Below are 19,374 nucleotides of genomic sequence, written 5' to 3' on the forward strand. Positions count from 1 at the left end.
ATAATCTTGGCCAAATTAAGATATAAATATAAAGGAAACTGATGTTGAAATACAATATAAAATTGTAAATAATTCTGCAAATTTCCACCAAGTTGCTTGTTCATAAGTTCATCTGATCAAAATTTTTATACAGAGTATCAAAATGTCTCTAGTCTTTTAAAAACAACATTCAAAGGAAATATAGTTAATTATAGTCACTTTGGGCGACCCTGGTAACATAGTGCCTAAGGCACTTGACTGCTAACCAGAAGGCTGGCGGTTAAAACCCACCAGCCACTCCTCAGAGGGAAGATGGGGTAATCTACTTCCGTAGTGATACTGCCTCGGAAACCCAAGGAGGGTCGCTGAGTCTGGTCCAACTCGACGGCACATAACCACCACCACCACCATAGTCACTTTAAGGAGCTCTGGTGGTGCAGTGGTTAAACTACTCAGCTACTAACCAAAATGTCAGTGATGTGAATTTACCAACTTCTCTGCAGAAGAAAGATGTGGCAGTCTGCTTCCGTAAAGATTACAGCCTTGGAAACACTATACAGCAGTTCCACTCTGTCATACAGGGTCACTATGAACAGCAATGTGTATATTCATTTTGACTTTTAAGTATACTTAATGCAAGACTCTGACCAACTGCAATGTTTGTAAAATATTTGCAAACAGCAGGAAACAATTAAGGAATTTTGTCTTTACCTAAAACAATGAAAAATCATTAAAGGATTTTAAATGGGAGTGACATGATTTGTATTTCATATTTTAGAAAGCACATAATGCACAAATATGGTAAAAGAGTGCACTGGAGTTGAAGAATATGGATATAAACCAAGAGGGTACATAAAAGAAACTGAAATTTAAAAAATTAAGTAAAACTCAATGCCATCGAGTCGGATCCGACTCACAGTGACACCTCCTTGGGTTTCTGAGGAGGTATCACTACGAAAGTAGATTACCCCATTTTCCTTCTGAGCAGTGGCTGGTAGGTTTGAACTGCTAGCCTTCTGGTTAGCAGCCAAATGCCTTAGGCATGATGCCACCAGAGCTCCCAAGACTGAAATAGGAAAGGATTTTTTTTAAAAGACGAGATGCAAGACAGATCTAGAAGGTGATGGACAAAGACTAACAGAAAGCTGAAGAACCTTTAGATTAGGGGAAGAGAACAAATAAGGGTCAAGAATGAGGATGTAAAGGGATGGTAAAAAGGCCTGGTTGGCTCTAGTGGAGTGGTAATGTTGGGGCATAAGAAGGTTGGTTATATAAGGGCAGACCAGACCAGCTAAAAGAGGGCTTTGACTATCGGCTACTAAATATAGATTTAATCATAGAAATAAATTGAGCCATTTTAGGTTCCTGAGTATAGATGAGAAGAAAATTATAAAGTTTCAAGACACTGATAGTTGCATGTAAGATTAAATGGCAATGGTATAAAGTGTGATAGGTATGGATGTTTATCTAGGAATAAAGTGGTCTCTGTTATGGTAACGGCTTAGGAAATAGCCAAGAACCTAAAAGACATCTTGAAGGAAAAAGTAGCTGTGAGGAGTGAACTGAGATATGGAAAGGAGAAGAGTTAAGATTATAACTCTGATAAATCAGGATAGTTATGATGCCACGAATGATGACAATAAAATTTACTTTGCCTTCTTAATGCTTTCAAACTAGAGTGTTCTGTGTTTGCCTGGGAAGATTTGCTCAGTTCGTGCAGTACCTTCGTAGGTCGAAGAAAACAAATTGCCTTCAGGTGTTTCATAATCTCTTGATTTTGAGAGTCAATGCGTTCAAAGAGGTACACTTCCTTCTGAAGAATCTCTGATTGTGTGTATACCATACTCACTATTCCAGTCTGTAAAGAATAAGAATTAATTAAGATTATGTTAGTCCGGAATAATAAAAACAAACAGCAATACCTGATACTTTTTTTTATTTTTTGGTATTTTCATGAATACTTAGCTGGATAACTTAAATGCTAACATAGGTTTTAACATTTACTGAATGTTCAAAGCATGTAAGCAATGTACCAGAATGAAAAACATGCTCTCTCTGAACATGGACAATCCATAATTAGCATCACCTTTAAGAGTTGTTCTGTTTTATTAAAGTCTATGACTAACAAATATAACCTGTCATCTCGGCTTTACTTTAAAAACACAGCGTTGACTGGGAATAATAGGACCATTCCCAAAGTCTTCCAAGTGCTCTCTGCCTCACACATCAACTATTTCTCCATAGAGGCATTTAGAAATGGATTTCTGATTCCAACAAATTGTTCCGGATACAAGAAATCTGTGGGCAATGGTTAGAGCCATTTAGACTAAAAACCCACTGAGCAAGCTTTATGCAACTTTTCATTTCCCAAGCAGAACTGATTTTCGTTTTCAATTTTTTAATTAAACACCAACTCCGACAGCGGAATGGGATCGGCTACACGAAATGAGGGACTGTTGCTTCATAAAGAAAAGCAAACTCACCGTCTCTTTATCCATGAGAAGTACTTTCATACCAGGTCCACTGTCCTCTATCATTTTAGAAATGTACTGTTTCACAGCAAAAACCACGTTCATGGTGGCGAATTGACAGGTGCCCCACAGCCCTTCCCGCCCCCTTTTTCTGGCCAAATTAACCCCCGGCCTGTTGGCGGGGTCTCAGCGGCTTCCTCCCCTTCCCACTTCGGCTTCCGGGAGTCCGGGTGGCTGCGGTACTGGGAATTGTAGTTCCGCTATGAAGTCCGGGGAACCACGCCTCCTGGCGGGTTGGGTAGCGGGCTTGAGACCTGGTGGGCGGCCAAGCGCTGGAGATTTCCTACCCACCTTCCTCCCAGAGGTGTTTGAACCCGGGCTTCTTAGACTCTCCCCGCCCTTGGCTCGGTAGGCCCCGGCCGCTACTTGAAACGTCTCCTGTCTTGGGGTGAGAAGGGCGCCTCGCGTTGTGGAGGAATTTGGCTGGCTTCGAAGGAGCAATAGCGCAAAGTGTCCATGGCCTCTGGTTGCCAATAATACTTTTTTGGGTGGCGGTGAGAGGTGAAGGGAAGAAAGATGGATGATACTCCCGGCCGCTGGGGACTCGGAAGTGGTATTTGCTAAGCAGTAGGGAATGGAGGGGAGCTCTGGTGGCGTATTGCCTAAGGTATGTGACTGCTAACCAGAAGGCTGGTGGTAACCACCAGCCACTCCTCCAAAAGCAGGTTGGGCAATCTACTCACTCGCTATGAGTCGGATCTGACTGCACGGCAATGAGTTTGGTGTTTTGGTTTATGTAATCTCAGGTAGCATAGTGCCTAAGGCACTTGACTGCTAACCAGAAGGCTGGCGGTTCAAACCCACAAACCACTCCTCAGAAGGAAGATGGGGCAGTCTACTTCCGTAGTGATACTGCCTCCGAAACCCAAGGAGGGGTCGCTGTGAGTCAGGGCCGACTTGCCGGCACTTAACAACAACGAGCCCTGATGCGGTTGTTAAGCACTCCGCTGCTAACTGAAAGCGTTTAAATCCACCAGCTGCTTTGCGGGAGAAAGATGTGCCAGTCTGCTTCCCTAGAGATTATAGCCTCGGAAACCCTATGAGGCAGTTCTCTCTCCTGCAGGGTCACTACCCCGTCAGAATCCACTCCATGGGAATGGGTTGGCAATAGGTTTGGTTTTGGTTTTATGTCACTTCTGAAACTACGAAGAATGTGTTTAGTTTTCTACTTTTTTCAATTTCTCTACCAAGTAAGTAGGAGCTCTGGTAACATAGTGGCTAAGACACTTGCCTGCTAACCAGACGGCTGGCGGTTCAAACCCACTAGCCACTCCTCGGAAGGAAGGTTGGGCAATCCTACTTCCGTAGTGATACTGCCTCGGAAACCCAAGGAGGGGTCGCTATGAGTCGGGGCCGACTCGACGGCACATAACAACAACACAACAACAACCAAGTAAGTAAATCTCATTGAGCATGTTTCTGTTTTTTAGATAAGGTTTGAAAGAAAAGTCAAATGATCTATTAAAGTGAAAATATGAATCTTTACTTGGATGAAACAAAAAACAAACTCATCACCATAAGTCAATTCCGACTTTATGACAACCCCATGTGTTAGAGTAGAACTGTTCCACAGAATTTTCTTGTCTTTAAACTTTACTGAAACAGACCATCCGGGTCTTTCTTCTGCACCCATCTGGGTGGGTTCCAGCCAACAACCTTTGGGTTAGTAGTGGAGAAAAGTTTGAGCTAAAATGCTATTCTTAACCATATAAAATATTAATATGTTACAGAATCAGCAAACCAATGCTAATGGAAAATGAAAGTCACCTGAAAATTCTGTAAATTACTAATATTAGAAACTCATCTCCAGTCTCCTGTGTCACTTGGATTTTTGTTTTGTTTTGTTTTTTTACCTATAATTTAGACTCATTAGTGTATATCATAAGATTGTTTTCCATCTTCTGCATTTTTAGAAATAACAGGCAGGAGAAAAAGAGGCTTGACTGTGGATTTGTGCTTTTTAAGACAATAATCAATCTATAAGACATGAAAAGAAACTCTGCATCCTTTTGGTTATTCATATTTGGACATTTGTAACCTTTTGAGGGAGGAGGGAAATGCCTGTTTTGTTAAGGCTTACTAATTCATTCCATTTCCCATGAAATTCCATTGATGTTAGTTACAGTGAGTGATAAAATATGGAACACAAAAAATTTTAACAAAATATGTAAATAGTTATACTTTTAAAGGATGCTGTCATGGTCCTGCAGTTTGGCAGCCTACTTCCTTCCTGAAGAAAATCATGCAAGCCATTTTAAATGTCTCCAGATTGAGAATTTCTTTTGTATCTTATATCTCTAAAAGTAGGACTGAAACCCAATGTCACAGTCCACACTCTTGCTTTGTGACCCTCCAAGATAATCCCAGAATGATTGTTTTATTGTAGACAGGATATAGTAAATTTCAGAAGCCAATATGAAGTACCCTACTTATTATTATTTTTTTTAGGATATACACAATCCGTAATAACAATAAATATTTGCAATAAAGATATTAATTTTAAAAAAAATCCTGATATGATTACATTAGCTATACAAGTTTCCAATGCAGTTACTTGGAAAATTTATTTTTACTAGGTCCAAGAAATTAAAGTTTTAATGATACAAAACAAGAAGTTAAAAAATGCAGTATTTAACATTCATATATTTTATTTAGACTTGTAAATATGTGTACGAATGAAATAAAAATAATTAACTGGGTAATTTCATATACCTCAACTTTCTCCAAAGTATCTACTGTTTAAGGTTTAATTGCCCATTTTATATTTAATCAAAATCATATTTTCTCCCATCAAAACTCAGGGCTTCACAAAGAAGAATGGAGAAAACCATTCCATTTATGGAAACAATTAGTCCAAGCAACTGGTATACCATGCAATCCTCTGCCTATACAACTAGACCAAAAGAACTAGATGGTGACTGGCTACCACTGTCAACCACTCGGAGGGGGATCTATGTAGGAGATCCTGGATAGAGTGGGAGAATCATGTGGAATAAAACTCAAAATCATTTCAAAAAAAAAGGGGGGGGACCAGGTTTGTGGGTCTGATAGAGCCTGATGGAACCACTGAGACTATGGCCCCTGGGTGCCGTTCAGGTCTGGAATTGAACCCACACCTGTGGCTTACAGCCAAACAAAAGACAGGCATATGAGCTGAACATTTACACTAGGTGGATACACTCCTTGGAGAGAACAATCACGGGAGAATAAAAGGGCTGTGTATGCACAGGGAGATAACTCAGAGGGCAGGAGTGCATGGGAGGGAAGGACACAGGGAAGAGGTAACTATGGGAAGGAAGTGGGAGGGGAGCTGTTGCATTGTGGGAATTATAGTCAATGTCATGAGACAAAGCGTACGTGAACTGGTGTATGGAAAGTGAATTTTCTCTGTAAACTTTGACCCAAATCACAATAAACACACACACACATACACACACACAAACTTCAAGGCTTCATTATAAATCAAAGAGTAAGTAAATAAGGTTCAGTAGAATCATAATAACAACATGCCCAACTCTTAGCTATCTTAGATTATGAGTCCCCTAGTTATCATTCTTTTCACTGCTTGTTAACACTTCACCCATAAATCCTGAATAAGGAGAGAAATAAAGATGAAATTCAATGAAACTCAAGGTAATTGATTTCCTACCTGTTAGACATTGGGGTAAAAATCACACTCTGTGCGATCCTGAGTTCTTAAAGTTGGTGATAAGTCACCATTTTGAGATGACCAAAGAAGCCAGATTTCTGTGTGGTAACCACTTTGCTAGGAGAACCATTCCTGTCTACAGAAATCACAAGCAGCATACTCAGGAAATCGAATGTTTCCAACTCAGGGTGACCCCATGTGCGTTGAGTAGAACTGTGTCCCTGTGGATAGGAGAGTTATCAATGGCTGATTTTTTGCAAATAGATCAGCAGGCCTGTCTTTTGAGGCACCTCTGGGTGGAATTTGTGTTACCAGACTAGTATATTAACCATTTGCACCAGTCAGAGGGCTCTTTAGTCTAGCTTTAATTCATTTTTCTTAGCAAATTCTTTTATACTGTGCTTAGTTGTGGTGTACTGTCTAAGGCATTTGACTGATAACACAAGGCTGGCAGTTCAAACCCACCAGCTGCTTGGGAGAAGGAAGATGGGAGCAATCTACTTCTGTAAAGATTTACTGCCTCATCAAAAAAAAAAAAAAAACAAAGAAGGTGGGGACCAGGTTTGCTGGTCCAATAGAGCCTGGTGTAACCACTGAGACTATGGCCCCTAGCTGCCCTTCAGGTCTGGAATTGAGCCCACAACTGTGGTTTCCAGCCAAAGTACAAGCATGTGAGTTAAACATTTACCTCAAGTAGACACACGCCCTGGAGAGAACAATCATCGGAGAAGGAAGGGCTGCTTATGCACAGGGAGATAGCTCAGGGTACAGAAGAGTATGAAGGGATGGACACTGGGAGGAGGTAACTATGGGGAGGAAGTGGGAGGGGAGCTGCTGCATTGTAAATTTTGGTCAATGACATGAGACAAAGTATATGTGAACTGCTGTATGAAAAGTGAATTTACTCTGTAAATCTTCACCCAAATCCTAATTAAAAAAAAAAAAGATTTACTGCCTCATAAACCCAATAGGGGTCACTATGAGTCGGAATCGACTTGATGACAGTGAGTTTTTGTTGTTGTTGTGCTTAGTTTTGCTATTTATGACTTCCCACAGCTCTGGTAGCACAGTGCCTGTTCTGGTTACCTAGTACCACTCTGACAAGAATATACCACAAATGGGATGGCCTGAACAAACAGGAGTTTATTCTTCAAATTTGGAGGCTTTAAGTCCAAGTTCAAAGTGCCAGGTTCTAGGGGCTGGGTGAAAGTCCCTCAACCTTGAGGTTCAGCTGTGCCTCCTGCTCCTGGCCCACTGAAGCTAGAGGCCTTTCTTCACTCAGACAGCTAATGGCTCCTGAGACTAACACACCCAAGATTGACAAATAAAATGGCACTATCCCAATGTTACCAAACCACACAGCAGGCCATTAACTCAAGTCCACTGTAAGTCTCAAGGTCAGCAGAGCATGACAGGCTGCTGAACAACGACACGGCTACATACAGGGTCCAAGCGTGCCATAAGCTAGAGACCATTCCCAAAGCTGCTGCTTATATGCGAGAAGCGGACCACATACCCAAATAGCTATCAGCTGCTTGTGGTAGATCCCACCATGGAGTTGATTGCCAGTCTCATCATGGGAAATAACTACCACCAGCTGCCCAGCCACGCAACCAGGCCCAGCCAAGTTGACACACAAACATAACCACCACAGTGCCTAAGGCATGTGACTGCTAAGCAGAAGGCTGGCCATTCAAACCTACCAATCACTCCTCGAAAGGAAGACAGGACAATCTACTTTCGTAGAGATACTGCCTGGGAAAGCCAAGGAGGGGTCACTGTGAGTCAGAATCGAGTCCACAGCAATGAGTTTGGTTTTGGTTTGGCATACAAATTGGATATAAAAATATCATGAGCTTGCCTCTCTGAGAAATTACTAACATTCATAAATGAGCTTAAAAGTGCTTTGTAATGTTAAGGAGATACCATAGTCTTAAATAAAAAAGATTGAGTTAGATTATTGCTAAGATCTCTTTTATGACCTATGATTCTGTGGAGTTGCTCTTTGTGTTAAATATAGATGCCTCTAAAATGTCATAAAATTATTTTTAACATTTTAGATAATGGTCCAAGAGAACAGGCAAGCCATAAGAGTTAAGTTCCATAAAATACATATTCTTATGAATCCTTAAGGTTCATTAGTGATAAAGGAGTCTTGATTATATAATCATGTTTCTCTACTGAAGTAATTCCTTTCCTACCCATTGCCATCATGTTGATTCTGAGTCATAGCCACCCTATAGGGCAGAGTAGAACTGCCCTATAGGGTTTTTAAGGTTATAAATCTTCGAAGCTGACTGCCTCATCTTTCTCCCTGGGAGTGGGTTCGAACTGCCCACCTTTTGGTTAGCAGCTGAATACCTTAATCACTGCACCAATGGAACTCCTTGAAATAATTCCTGTAGAGATTACTTTTTATTGATTGATTAAAGTATTTGACCAAGGTAATTTGTTTTGCTAGAAAGAATATTTAATATGAAAATTAGATTAAAATATTTTATTTATACATCTTTCTACCTGAAGCAAATGAAATTTTCTTAATGTAGGATATTTGTATTCAAGATTATTCATTTATTAAAATAATAACAATAACAGCCATTTTTTGTTGAGTTTTTACTATGTGTTGAGCCTTTTACAAATATCTCACTTAAACTTTGTAACTTTTCTTTCAGGTGGGTATTATTCTCATATTACAGATAAACTGAAGTTTAGAGAAGTTGAACAACTTTCTTAAGATGATAGAGAAAACAGCAAGTTAAGAGAATCTTTTTCTGTGAGCATTTTACCATCTGCTACTTTGTGCACATCTTTCCCCTCCTCCGTATACAGTCTTTTTAGAAACTAGATTATCTGTTCTTTGAGAATAGAAAATGCTTTTTTCCATCTCTTCCACCTAGTGTAGTGTCTTGTACACAGTAGATACCCGATAAATATTTAATGTTGGTGATATTCATTACTGGGCAAAATGCTACAATGGCATGTTAAATAAAGAATAGAGTTTTACATGGACAGAACAAACTGATAGATCAATAAAATTATGTAGGTGATTCTTGCCAGTCATTTTATTGAGTAAAATGAAATAATTATGGAGAAAATATCATGGATCTTCTTCTAAATTACGGGTAAATGAAAGGGAAATAGACTCAAACTTAGGTTACTATTAGTCAGAAAAAATAAGTTCTGGTGATCTTGTAACAGATGGAATGACGTCTGTTTTTTCTGACTGTCTTCTAGCAGGATTAAAGAGAGGGTCAACTTCATAGAACTGTTGATTTAAAATGTACTAGGCAAAGCATCAACTTTTAAAAATTATTTAACTTGGCTTTGAACTTTTTCTGCATTCAGACAGAGGGCGCCTTTCGACTACCAAGGATATACCAATAACGAGTTCTTTGTAACATTGATTGTGGTTATATGAATGAAGGAAATGGTTACATGAAGGAAAGTGCATTGTTTTGGCTACAAATGATTACAGAATGTTGGTTTAGTGTTCATTTTAATCTGCTTTTGGGTTTAAATCTTCATATTACTTGTTGGATGAATTAACTTTTTTTTTTTTTTTCCATTTCTTAAAGAATAGATAAAGCTGTAAGAGTCAAATCAACCAACATTCTAATTTGGGAGATTAGTTTAATAAATATAAAGTCACATCTAACATTTGAAGGATGGAAATGTGATCATGGTTTCTATTTTTATTTGTTTCAGATCATTGACAGCAGATCTCTCCACACACATAAACACACACTTACACACATACACACATGCTTGGTCATATGCTAAGTCCTTCCCGTACATTATTCTCACAATAACTCAACAACATTAGTAGCACTGTTATCCTCTCTCTAAAAATAAAAAATAAAAAAAATTGAAGCTTAGAGATATTAAGCTTTTCCATGGTCAGTAACTAATGACAAAATCAGGATTTGAATCCTGGAGATGTGAACATCAGAATCTATGCTTTTATCCAGAATACGGGAAATGACAGTTTCCACTGTTTACAGCATGAAATATACAATTAATAGTAAAATAGGAGGTTTTTCCTTAAATTTCCAGTTACTATTGAAAGTATACAGGAACATCTTGAATCACCACATCTTAATTTAAGAATATTAAGAAATTAGACTTTTATTTCCTGGTGGTATGTAATTAAATCTCAGATGTCATAGAATGATTCAATTCCTGATCCGAACACTCAAGTTTAGAGAGTACATGAAAAAGAAAGCATTGAATTGAAAGCCAGGTAATCTGATTTATAGTCTATTTTACTTCTAATATCTAGATGAGCTTCAGCAGTGATTTAAGCCCACTGGAACGCTTTCAAATGAAGGAAATGGACTAGAAAACCTCAGTTCATAAATCTGTAAGACTCAGTTTTATGTCTGGCAAATGGAAATCAGTCTGCATACTGTACATGTCTTGGTCAATTCCTGAGGGTGATAGATAAATATAAACCTAATAATATCATGCACCTGCTTTAGTACTGATGTGGAACACCCCCCCAAAAAATGGTGTAAGGTCTAGAGTATTTGTTGTTAACATTTCTGTGGACATGCTCTCAATTTCCCTCTATCCATGGCTGGTATTTCTGGAGATAGCCTGTTCATTCTTTTTCTACATTGGTTTACAGCATTTCCTTAAGTGGGAGAAGTAAAATGATCTCTCTCCTTTTTCTAGCTCCAGGTGGGTTTTATCACCTTTCTGAGTGAAGACTGCATGTATGGAGGGGTAGAGTATCTCTCTGAATAATCATTTGTTTCTCCTGTGTGTTAGTTCTGTGATGTATTTAAGAACTGTTCCTTTCGGGTAGTAAAGTGATGGCATCAAGGTTTAAGACAGCAGAGAAATAAAGAGAATGATAGGCTAGCTTTTATGTGAAAGTTTAATTTGATTCCCCTATGTTTAACTGAGTTAAAACTTCTAATTAAATGGCCCTTGCACTAACCAGGCTCCTTGAATGGCCCTTATCCTCTGTGAAGTCATTTTGTGGGTTCTCAGAGGAAATTATCTGGGGCACCTAGATAGACATCAAGGAGCTCTGATGGCGTAGTACCTAAGGGACTTGACTGCTAACCAGAAGGCTGGCAGTTCAAACCCACCAGCAACTCCTTAGAAGGAAGGTTGGGCAATCTACTTTCGTAGTGATACCACCCCGGAAACCCAAGGAAGGGTTGCTACGAGTCGGGTCCAACTCCACAGAACATAACAACAACAACGACGACAGATAGATGTCTATCTCTCAACATTGGTTACTAGAGGATTTATGGAGGGTGTTCATTCATTAGGAGCCCTGGTAGTGCAATGGTTAAGTACTTGGCTGCTAACCCAAAGGTCAGTGGTTTGAACCCACCAGCTGTATTGTGGGAGAAAGATGTGACATTCTGCTTCTGTAAAAATTATAGCCTTGGAAAACCTGCCCTATAGTGTCTCAATGAGTTAGAATCAACTCAAAGGCAACAGCTTTGGTTCATTCATTTAACAACTGTTTATTGAACATCTACTATGTGCTACCCATGGAAACAGCACTGAACAAAACAAAAAGTTCCTAACCTCATGAAGCTTATAATCAAGTGAGAGCAATCAGACAATGAACAAAATAAGTAAAAACTATAGTATTTTAGATGGTGATCAGTTCTATAGAGGAAAAAACATGTTCAAAGAAGGGAGGTGGGGAGAATTGGAGTGTGTAAGGTTTGCAGTTACAAATAGGTTTATACTATAAATTGGTTTTCACTAGAAGTGGGCATTATGCAAAAACCTGAAAGAGGTGAAGAAGAGTAAGGCACAGAGACTCTTGATCAAGAATCTTTAGATAAAGGAAAAAGCAATTGCAAAACCCTGAGGTAGGTATGGGCTGCTCAAAAAACAACAAAGTGGCCAGTATAGCTGGAGCTGAGTCTGAGGAAGAAAGATAGATAATGGGGGCCAATTTGTGTATCATAAGGGCCTTGGCTTTTATTTTGAGTGAGATAGGAGGTCACTAGAGAGCTCTGAGAAGAGGATCAATGTGGTTGCTGGGTAAGAATAATTGTAGAGGGTAGAAACAGTATCAGGGAGATCAGTTAGGAGGCTTTTATAGCAATCCAGGTGAGAGATGACAACTCTTAGAGATGGTAAAAAACTAGTTGGATTCTGAAGATGGGAACGGTGTTTCCTAATGGCTTGAATGAGGGATCTAACTAGAGGATGGAGTTACCATTAACTGAATGGAGTAGAACGCAGGGGAAGCAGGTTTTGTCAGGGAAGACTGCCTTTCCTCCCTCAATTCACAACATCACCCATACACCACATACCTGGAACACAAACACAATCAATTTTAGCTGCTTCTCTTTCCAATCCATCCTGTATGCCATAGAAATCAGGATTAGATTGTATGCTTTTTATAATACGACATGCTCAGTGAAGGCAAACACAGGTACATGGCTGGATAGATGGGTGGACAGGCTGAAATATTAGGTATCTATATGAGGTAGAGAGTGCACCCAAGAACATGTGTAGGGCTGGCAGACAGTGGGTCCAATAACTTTATGTGTATGATCTGAATTCCCAGGTGTATAATGGGGCTGACAAGGCGCAAGGTTTTAGTCAGTGTTTGGCCACTGACAGGTACCCTGAGGGACTGAGTAGTTGAACCTGTGGGCTCGGGACCATAGTCCCAGAGGACATCAAGCTCAATTGGTATAACATACTACACAAATCATTGTTCCACCTTCTACTGTGGCTAGTAGCGACTGAGATCTTAAAAGCTTGCAAGCTGCCATCTAGATGCAACGATGGGTCTCTCCTCGTACAGGGCCAAGAAGAATGAAGAAAAACAAAATTCATGGAAACAATCAGTCCTAGTGACTGGTATACCATCCGATCTGCAGCCTATACGACTATGAGACCAGAAGAAACAGATGGTGCTCGACTACTACTGTTAACCACTTTGAAGAGGATCTTTGTAGGAGATCCTGGATAGACAGGGGCAACAATGTGGAACAAAACTCAAAATCATTTTGGGGAAAAAAAAAAAAGCGGGGAACAGGTTTACTGGCCCAATGGCGCCTGGTGGAACCACTGAGACTATGGCCCCTAGCTGTCCTTCAGGTCTGGAATTGAACACATACCTGTAGCTTCCAGCCAAGCAGTAGACAGGCATACTAGTTGAGCATTTATCTGAGGTAGATACACTCCTTGGAGAGAACAAGAGAGAAAGAAGCGCTGTTCAGGTACAGGGAGACAGCTCAGGGGGTAGGAGTGCATGGAGGGATGGTCACAGGGAAGCGGTACCTATCGGGAGGAAGTGGGAGAGGAGATGTTGCATTGTGCTAAATTGTGGTCAGTGTCATGAGACAAAGTGTATGTGATCTGCGGTACGGAAAGTGTATTTGCTCTGTAAATTTTCACCCAAATCACAATAAAAATAAAAATTAAATTAAAAAAAATTGTATGCTTTGGGGAAAACCAAATGCTAGATCAATATCCATTTGTTTTATTTGTTTAATAGGGGTTTGCCTTTGTCTTTTATTGTTTCTGAAGTTATTTTTAATAGTTTGATAAACTCTGACTAGAACTACAGAAATATAATTATTTCCTGTTTTACTAGAAATGCTTTTGTAATCATGTTAATCAGATTACTTTTAACTAAATAAGTGTTGTGCTCTTCTTTGTAAATTAATGTTTATACCCTTTGTAAAATAAACATAAAGCCTTTTTGTTCACGTAACATTTTTATATTCTTAAGACTGCAGGGAGTTTAAAAATTGGCAGTGGAACGGTAGACTTGTATTATTTGTCTAATCTGAATGTTGTAAAATACTGATCATGCAAAATATATAATTAGCTTGTTTTTGTTATGTAACATGTACAGGATTATAACAACACAGACTGGAAAGATGACATAAGGTACAAGAAAGCAAGTAAATTACTATCTAATTAAAACATTTAATTCTACCATTAGCAGTGTTTTCTCTAGAAAATTAGCTAAACAGATTTTTAACTTTTCTCAGGGCTTTATATCTTCATTTTCCAAAACATATTGTATGACTTATATAAAAAGACAAGAACAGACAAATGTATAGAGACCAAAGCTTCTCAGTGGTTCCCAGGGGAGAAGAGGGGATTATTGCTTATGGAGCACTGAATTTCCATTGAGCATGATAGAAAAATCACATTGAGAATAGGGCAAAAGTTTCATAGCTGATTAATGTAATTGATGTCAATAAGTTGCACACTTATTGTAAATAGTTCAATTAGTAACTGTTGTGTGGTAGATATATTTATACAACAACAAAAAAGAGCAACTGCTGAGGCTGCTTATCTACAACCAAAATACCTCATGGGATTTGGTTTGTTGTTTTGGAGGTTTAAGATCATGGTTTTATGGAACATCCTAGTTAAGTGGACAAATACTGTGTTTAGTGCTTCTGTTCTACCTCCTAGTTCATTATGTAGTCCTTTAGATTTAAAAGCTTGTAAGTGGCCATCCAAGGTACAACAATTGGTCTTCATTTGCCTAGAGCAACAGAGGAAGAAGGAGAGTTGGGAAGAGGAAGAGGAAATGTAATGTGTGGCTAATTGCCTCCATGAACAACTGCCTCCTTTGTCATGAGACCAGAACTGGCTGGTGCCCAGCTACCATTACTGAACATTTGGATCAAAGATTCTATAGAAGAATACTGATCAAAAGAAGAAAACTGAAGAATAAAACTTCAGATTGTCAGGGAATTCAGCATTTCTGGAGCCATTGAGGGTAGATGAACCCCCCAAAACTATTGTTCTGAGATAATATTTAAACCTTAAATCAAACATATCCCCTGAAGTCTTCTTTAAACCAAACAATAGCTTAGTTAGTAAAGAATATCTGCCTTGAGCATTGGGCTCTTTTAATACCTACATATATGGAATCAAATCAACAACCCCCAAAACCAAAGACTCATAGTAACTCATAAGACAGAGTAGAACTGTTCCTTAGGGTTTCCAAGCCTGTACATCTCTACAGAAGTAAACTGTCTCATCTTTAACCCATGGAGTGGTTGGTGGGTTCGAATTACCAACCTTATGGTTAGTAGCCAAATGCCTTAACCGCTGCCCCACCAGAGCTCCTTAAAATGATAGCAGCAGCTCAGAAGATGAGATGGGAAACCTAGGGGGCAGTGAGTCTGTGTTAATGGGGGAGGAACAATTAGGAAAAGGAGGGTGAGAATAGTTGTACAACTTGAAGAATGTGATCAATGCCACTGAATTGTACATGTAGAAATTGTTGAATTGGTGTATGTTCTACTGTATACATTCTCAATAACCTAAAATAAATTTTTAGAAATTCCCTCAATTTTGTTAGCTGTCTGTGGAATAATATTTCTAACTTTAAGAGTTTAGTTTAAAAACAAAATGCTATCTTTTTTCAAATGGGATTTGAAATCTGTGTCTAATAATTCTTGATATTATTACTGATCCTCTTGGCATCACTGGACACCTTTCTCTTTAGGGGTTTTGGATAGAACTATTACATAAACGTAGTAATGTATGTTGTTGTTGTGTGCCATCGAGCCGGCCCCGACTCATAGCGACCCCTCCTTGGGTTTCCGAGGCAGTATCACTACGGAAGTAGGACTGCCCAGCCTTCCTTCCGAGGAGTGGCTGGTGGGTTTGAACCGCCAGCCTTCTAGTTAGCAGTCAAGTGCTTTAGCCACTATGCTACCAGAGCTCCTTAGTAATGTATAGTAATTCTATTTTAAAACTGAGTTTCTTTTTTTTCCTATCAAATTAAAATTTACATAAAATTGTAAAATCATTTTCACAGTAACATAATTGTCTTGGTTTCATATTTTAAACTTTTTTTTTCAGCTTTATGAATATGGAGGTAATAATGAGTATTTTATAGTCAGACTATAATAACAGGTTGTTATAAATAGTGTTTGCCACATATGAATTAATTTGATCATCGCATACTTGATTTTGATGACAGCTTTGTGTTTCTGGCTCTTAGAATAGGATTAACTCATCCTCTGTATGTGCAGAAATGTAAACTAAACTAAACCTTTGTTGTTGTTGTTGTTGTTATGTGCCATCGAGTCGGACCCGACTCCTAGCAACCCCTCCTTGGGTTTCAGAGGCAGTATCACTACGGAAGTAGATTGCCCCATCTTCCTTCCGAGGAGTGGCTGGTGGGCTTGAACCGCCAGCCTTCTGGTTAGCAGTCAAGTGCCTTAGACACTAAGCATGCTACTAGAAACTAAACCTTTAATAACTCTTAAATTGAAAAAAAAAAAAATGTCTGTGAGATTTTATTTATTCACATCAGCTTTTGTATACATTGTGTTAAATCACCAAATGTACCTGACCTTGTGCTATGAAGAAATAGGCTTCCAATATCATCTAAAAATGTCATAATGATTATGACCCTTAAAATTAAAGAATCTTAACAATCCTGAGACTTGGAGGGGAGTGCAGAGATCATCTGGTCTAATGTAAAAGTCTATTTCAACATTTTAGGAGTAAAGTCATCCATTGTCTGCTTGAATATGTCCAAATACAGGTGAGCTCATTAATTCAAGAAAAGCCTTTTCCATCTTTGAGCAGCCAAATTGTTAGCAGTCTAATTCTTATATTAAAGCCAGAATCTGTCTTCCTCTAATTTTCACTCTTAGGCCTAACTCTCTAGAAACTAAACAGAATAAATCTAAAATAGCTTCACATGCGTGTCGTCTCTTGCGTTCCCTCCAAGTCTTTCTCCCTATCTTTGAATACCTGAGGCTCCTTCAACATTCTTTACATGGCAGAGTTCCTAGGCCCTTCCCACTTAGGTGACTTGCTCTGAACTTACTGAAACTTGTCAGCATATCAGTTAAAGCAATAGTTGTCAAACTTCAGTGTGTATAAGACTTATGGGGGGGCGGGGGTTTTTAAAAATGGAAATTCCTGAATCTCACCCCCGGAGACTCTGATTGAATAGATCTGCAAATGGGGCTCTGTCAGCTGTACTTTTAGAGTATGATTGGTGATTCTGACCTAAGAGGTACATGGACCACAATGTTTTGAAAGGTGTTACTAGCAGGTCTCTAAATTTCTTTCCCAAGGACCTGAGTGTGGTGAGAAAAACAAATGCGGTAAAATGCTGTTATTGTTATGTGCCATCCAGTCAGACCCAACTCATAGTGAGCCCTCCTTGAGTTTCCGAGGCAGTATCACTATGGAAGTAGATTGCCCTGTCTTCCTTCCGAGGAGTGGTTGGTGGGTTTGAACCACAAGTGCCTTAGCCACTACGCTACCAGAGCTCCCACACCATAAAATAAGCAGGGTGAAATACATGTTGGGGTACTGCAGTCTGGAGAGGGCATGCTGGTTCAGTGGGGATGGTCTGGCCTGAACTGGGAGATTGGTTCTCTGGTCAGAAATGAGTGTGAGAGATGGAGTGGGAGGAAAAATATATATATAATCCCAAAAAGTGGCTAAAAAATAACTATCTGCAAATTTAAAAAGAGAGCTGACTCTACAGATCTGATTCATAGTGACCCCTCCTTGGGTTTCCCCGGCAATATCACTACAGAAGTAGATGGCCCAACCTTCCTTCCGAGGAGCGAGCGGCTGGTAGGTTTGAACCACCAGCCTTCTGGTTAGCAGTCAAATGCCTTAGGCACTACGCCACCATATTCTCTTTTGCCTAGACATTCCTCATCATTCCTCATTCCTGTTTGGCAACATCTGTTTTTTTGATTAGTGCCATTGTTAGCAGGGTGAGATGATATCTCGTTATAGCTTTGATTTGCATCTCTCCAATTGCTAACAAAGGAGCCCTGGTGGTGCAGTGGTTAAACACTTGACTGCTAACAGAAAGATCGCCACTCTATGGGAGAAAGATGAGGCAATCTGCTTCCATAAAGATTTATAGCCTTGGAAACCCTATGGGGCAGTTTTACTCTGCCACATTGGTCACCATGACTCAGAATTGACTCAATGGTCACAGGTTTGGTTTGATTTAATGACTAATGATCACAAGTATCTTTTTATGTGTTTGTTAGCCACCTGAATGTCCTCTTTGGTGAAGTGTCTGTTCATGCCCTTTACTCATTTTTTATTTGATTGTTTTGTTTTTCAATGTAGACGTTGTCTCAAATGGGGAATATCTGAATTAGGATCAATCCTTAAATACGGGGCCAAAACTCAACTGGGAGTAAACAATGTGATCTGATTTAAAAAGAAAAGCAAATGCAGACTTCAGTTTTATTAAGGGAAGAACACTGTTCAAAAGTTACTCTGCACTGTCCAGATCACAGCTGGGGTGTTGAATTTTCTACAGTTAGCATGAGCGTTCTGGTAGTGTAGTGCCTAAGGAACTTGACTGCTAACCAGAAGGCTGGTGGTTCAGACCCACCAGCCACTCCTTGGAAGGGACGTTGGGCAATCTACTTCCGTAGTGATACTGCCTCAGAAACCCAAGGAGGGGTCGCTATGAGTCAGATCCGACTCGACGGCACATAACAACAGCAGCATATATTCATATAGTTTTTTAATTAAAAAAAAAAGAACAGTGAACAATAAGACCTTGTTATGGATTGAATTGTGTCCCCAAAAAATATGAATTCATCCCAACCTGTATGCCTGTGGTTATAATTCCATTTGGGAATGAGTTTTCTTTGTTATATAAAGAGTCAGGATTAGTGTAAAGGGAGTCTTGACTCTTGAGACAGATTGAACAAGAAAGCGAGCAAGCAGAGATGGGGGAAGATTGATGTTAATCCACATGGCGATCTCCAAGAACCAGGAAACAAGCTGGAGAGACAAGGACCTTCCCCCAGACCGGAAAGAGAGAGACAAACTTCCCTTAGAGCCCATGCCCTGAGCTTGGACTTCTAGCCTTCTAGACTGTGAGGGGGGGGGAAAAAAAAATCTGTTTATTAAAGCCATCCACTTGTGCTATTTCTGTTATGGCAGCACTAGAGAACTAAGACACACCTGAAATCTATATGATAGTGTGTCAAGTCTGCTATAGTAGATACTTACTAAACTTTCAAAATTGTGTTGCTGTTACCTTTTCTCCCATGCCATTCTGTTTATTCTTTTAGGCCTTTATTGTTATTTTAGTGGGGTCCATTTTTTTCCTTTTCTTCATATTAATGAATGAACACTAAGTTAAACAGCTTTTACTAAAAACAAAAAATGAGGGTTTTTGTGTGACCTCTTGACCATTTTGCGACTATTTTATCAAGGACAGCCTGTGTGCTTTCTTAGGGATTG

The 19,374-nt window shown here is 39.4% G+C and overlaps 1 protein-coding gene across 1 annotated transcript in view; it reads right to left on the bottom strand.

The window, feature by feature from the left end:
* Positions 1–2,555, bottom strand: part of VPS45 (vacuolar protein sorting 45 homolog) — a 133,174-nt gene extending 130,619 nt beyond the window's left edge. The window contains exons 1-2 of the mRNA XM_007950964.2: positions 2,463–2,555; positions 1,703–1,837 (exon numbers count right to left, since the gene is read on the bottom strand). Coding sequence (XP_007949155.1) covers positions 1,703–1,837; positions 2,463–2,555 — 228 coding nt within the window. The remainder of the gene's footprint in view (positions 1–1,702; positions 1,838–2,462) is intronic.
* Between the last annotated feature and the right edge of the window lie 16,819 nt (positions 2,556–19,374).

This window comes from Orycteropus afer, unplaced genomic scaffold (assembly GCF_000298275.1).
Source record: "Orycteropus afer afer isolate SDZICR_OR568_19922 unplaced genomic scaffold, OryAfe1.0 scaffold00290, whole genome shotgun sequence".
NCBI lineage: Eukaryota > Metazoa > Chordata > Mammalia > Tubulidentata > Orycteropodidae > Orycteropus > Orycteropus afer.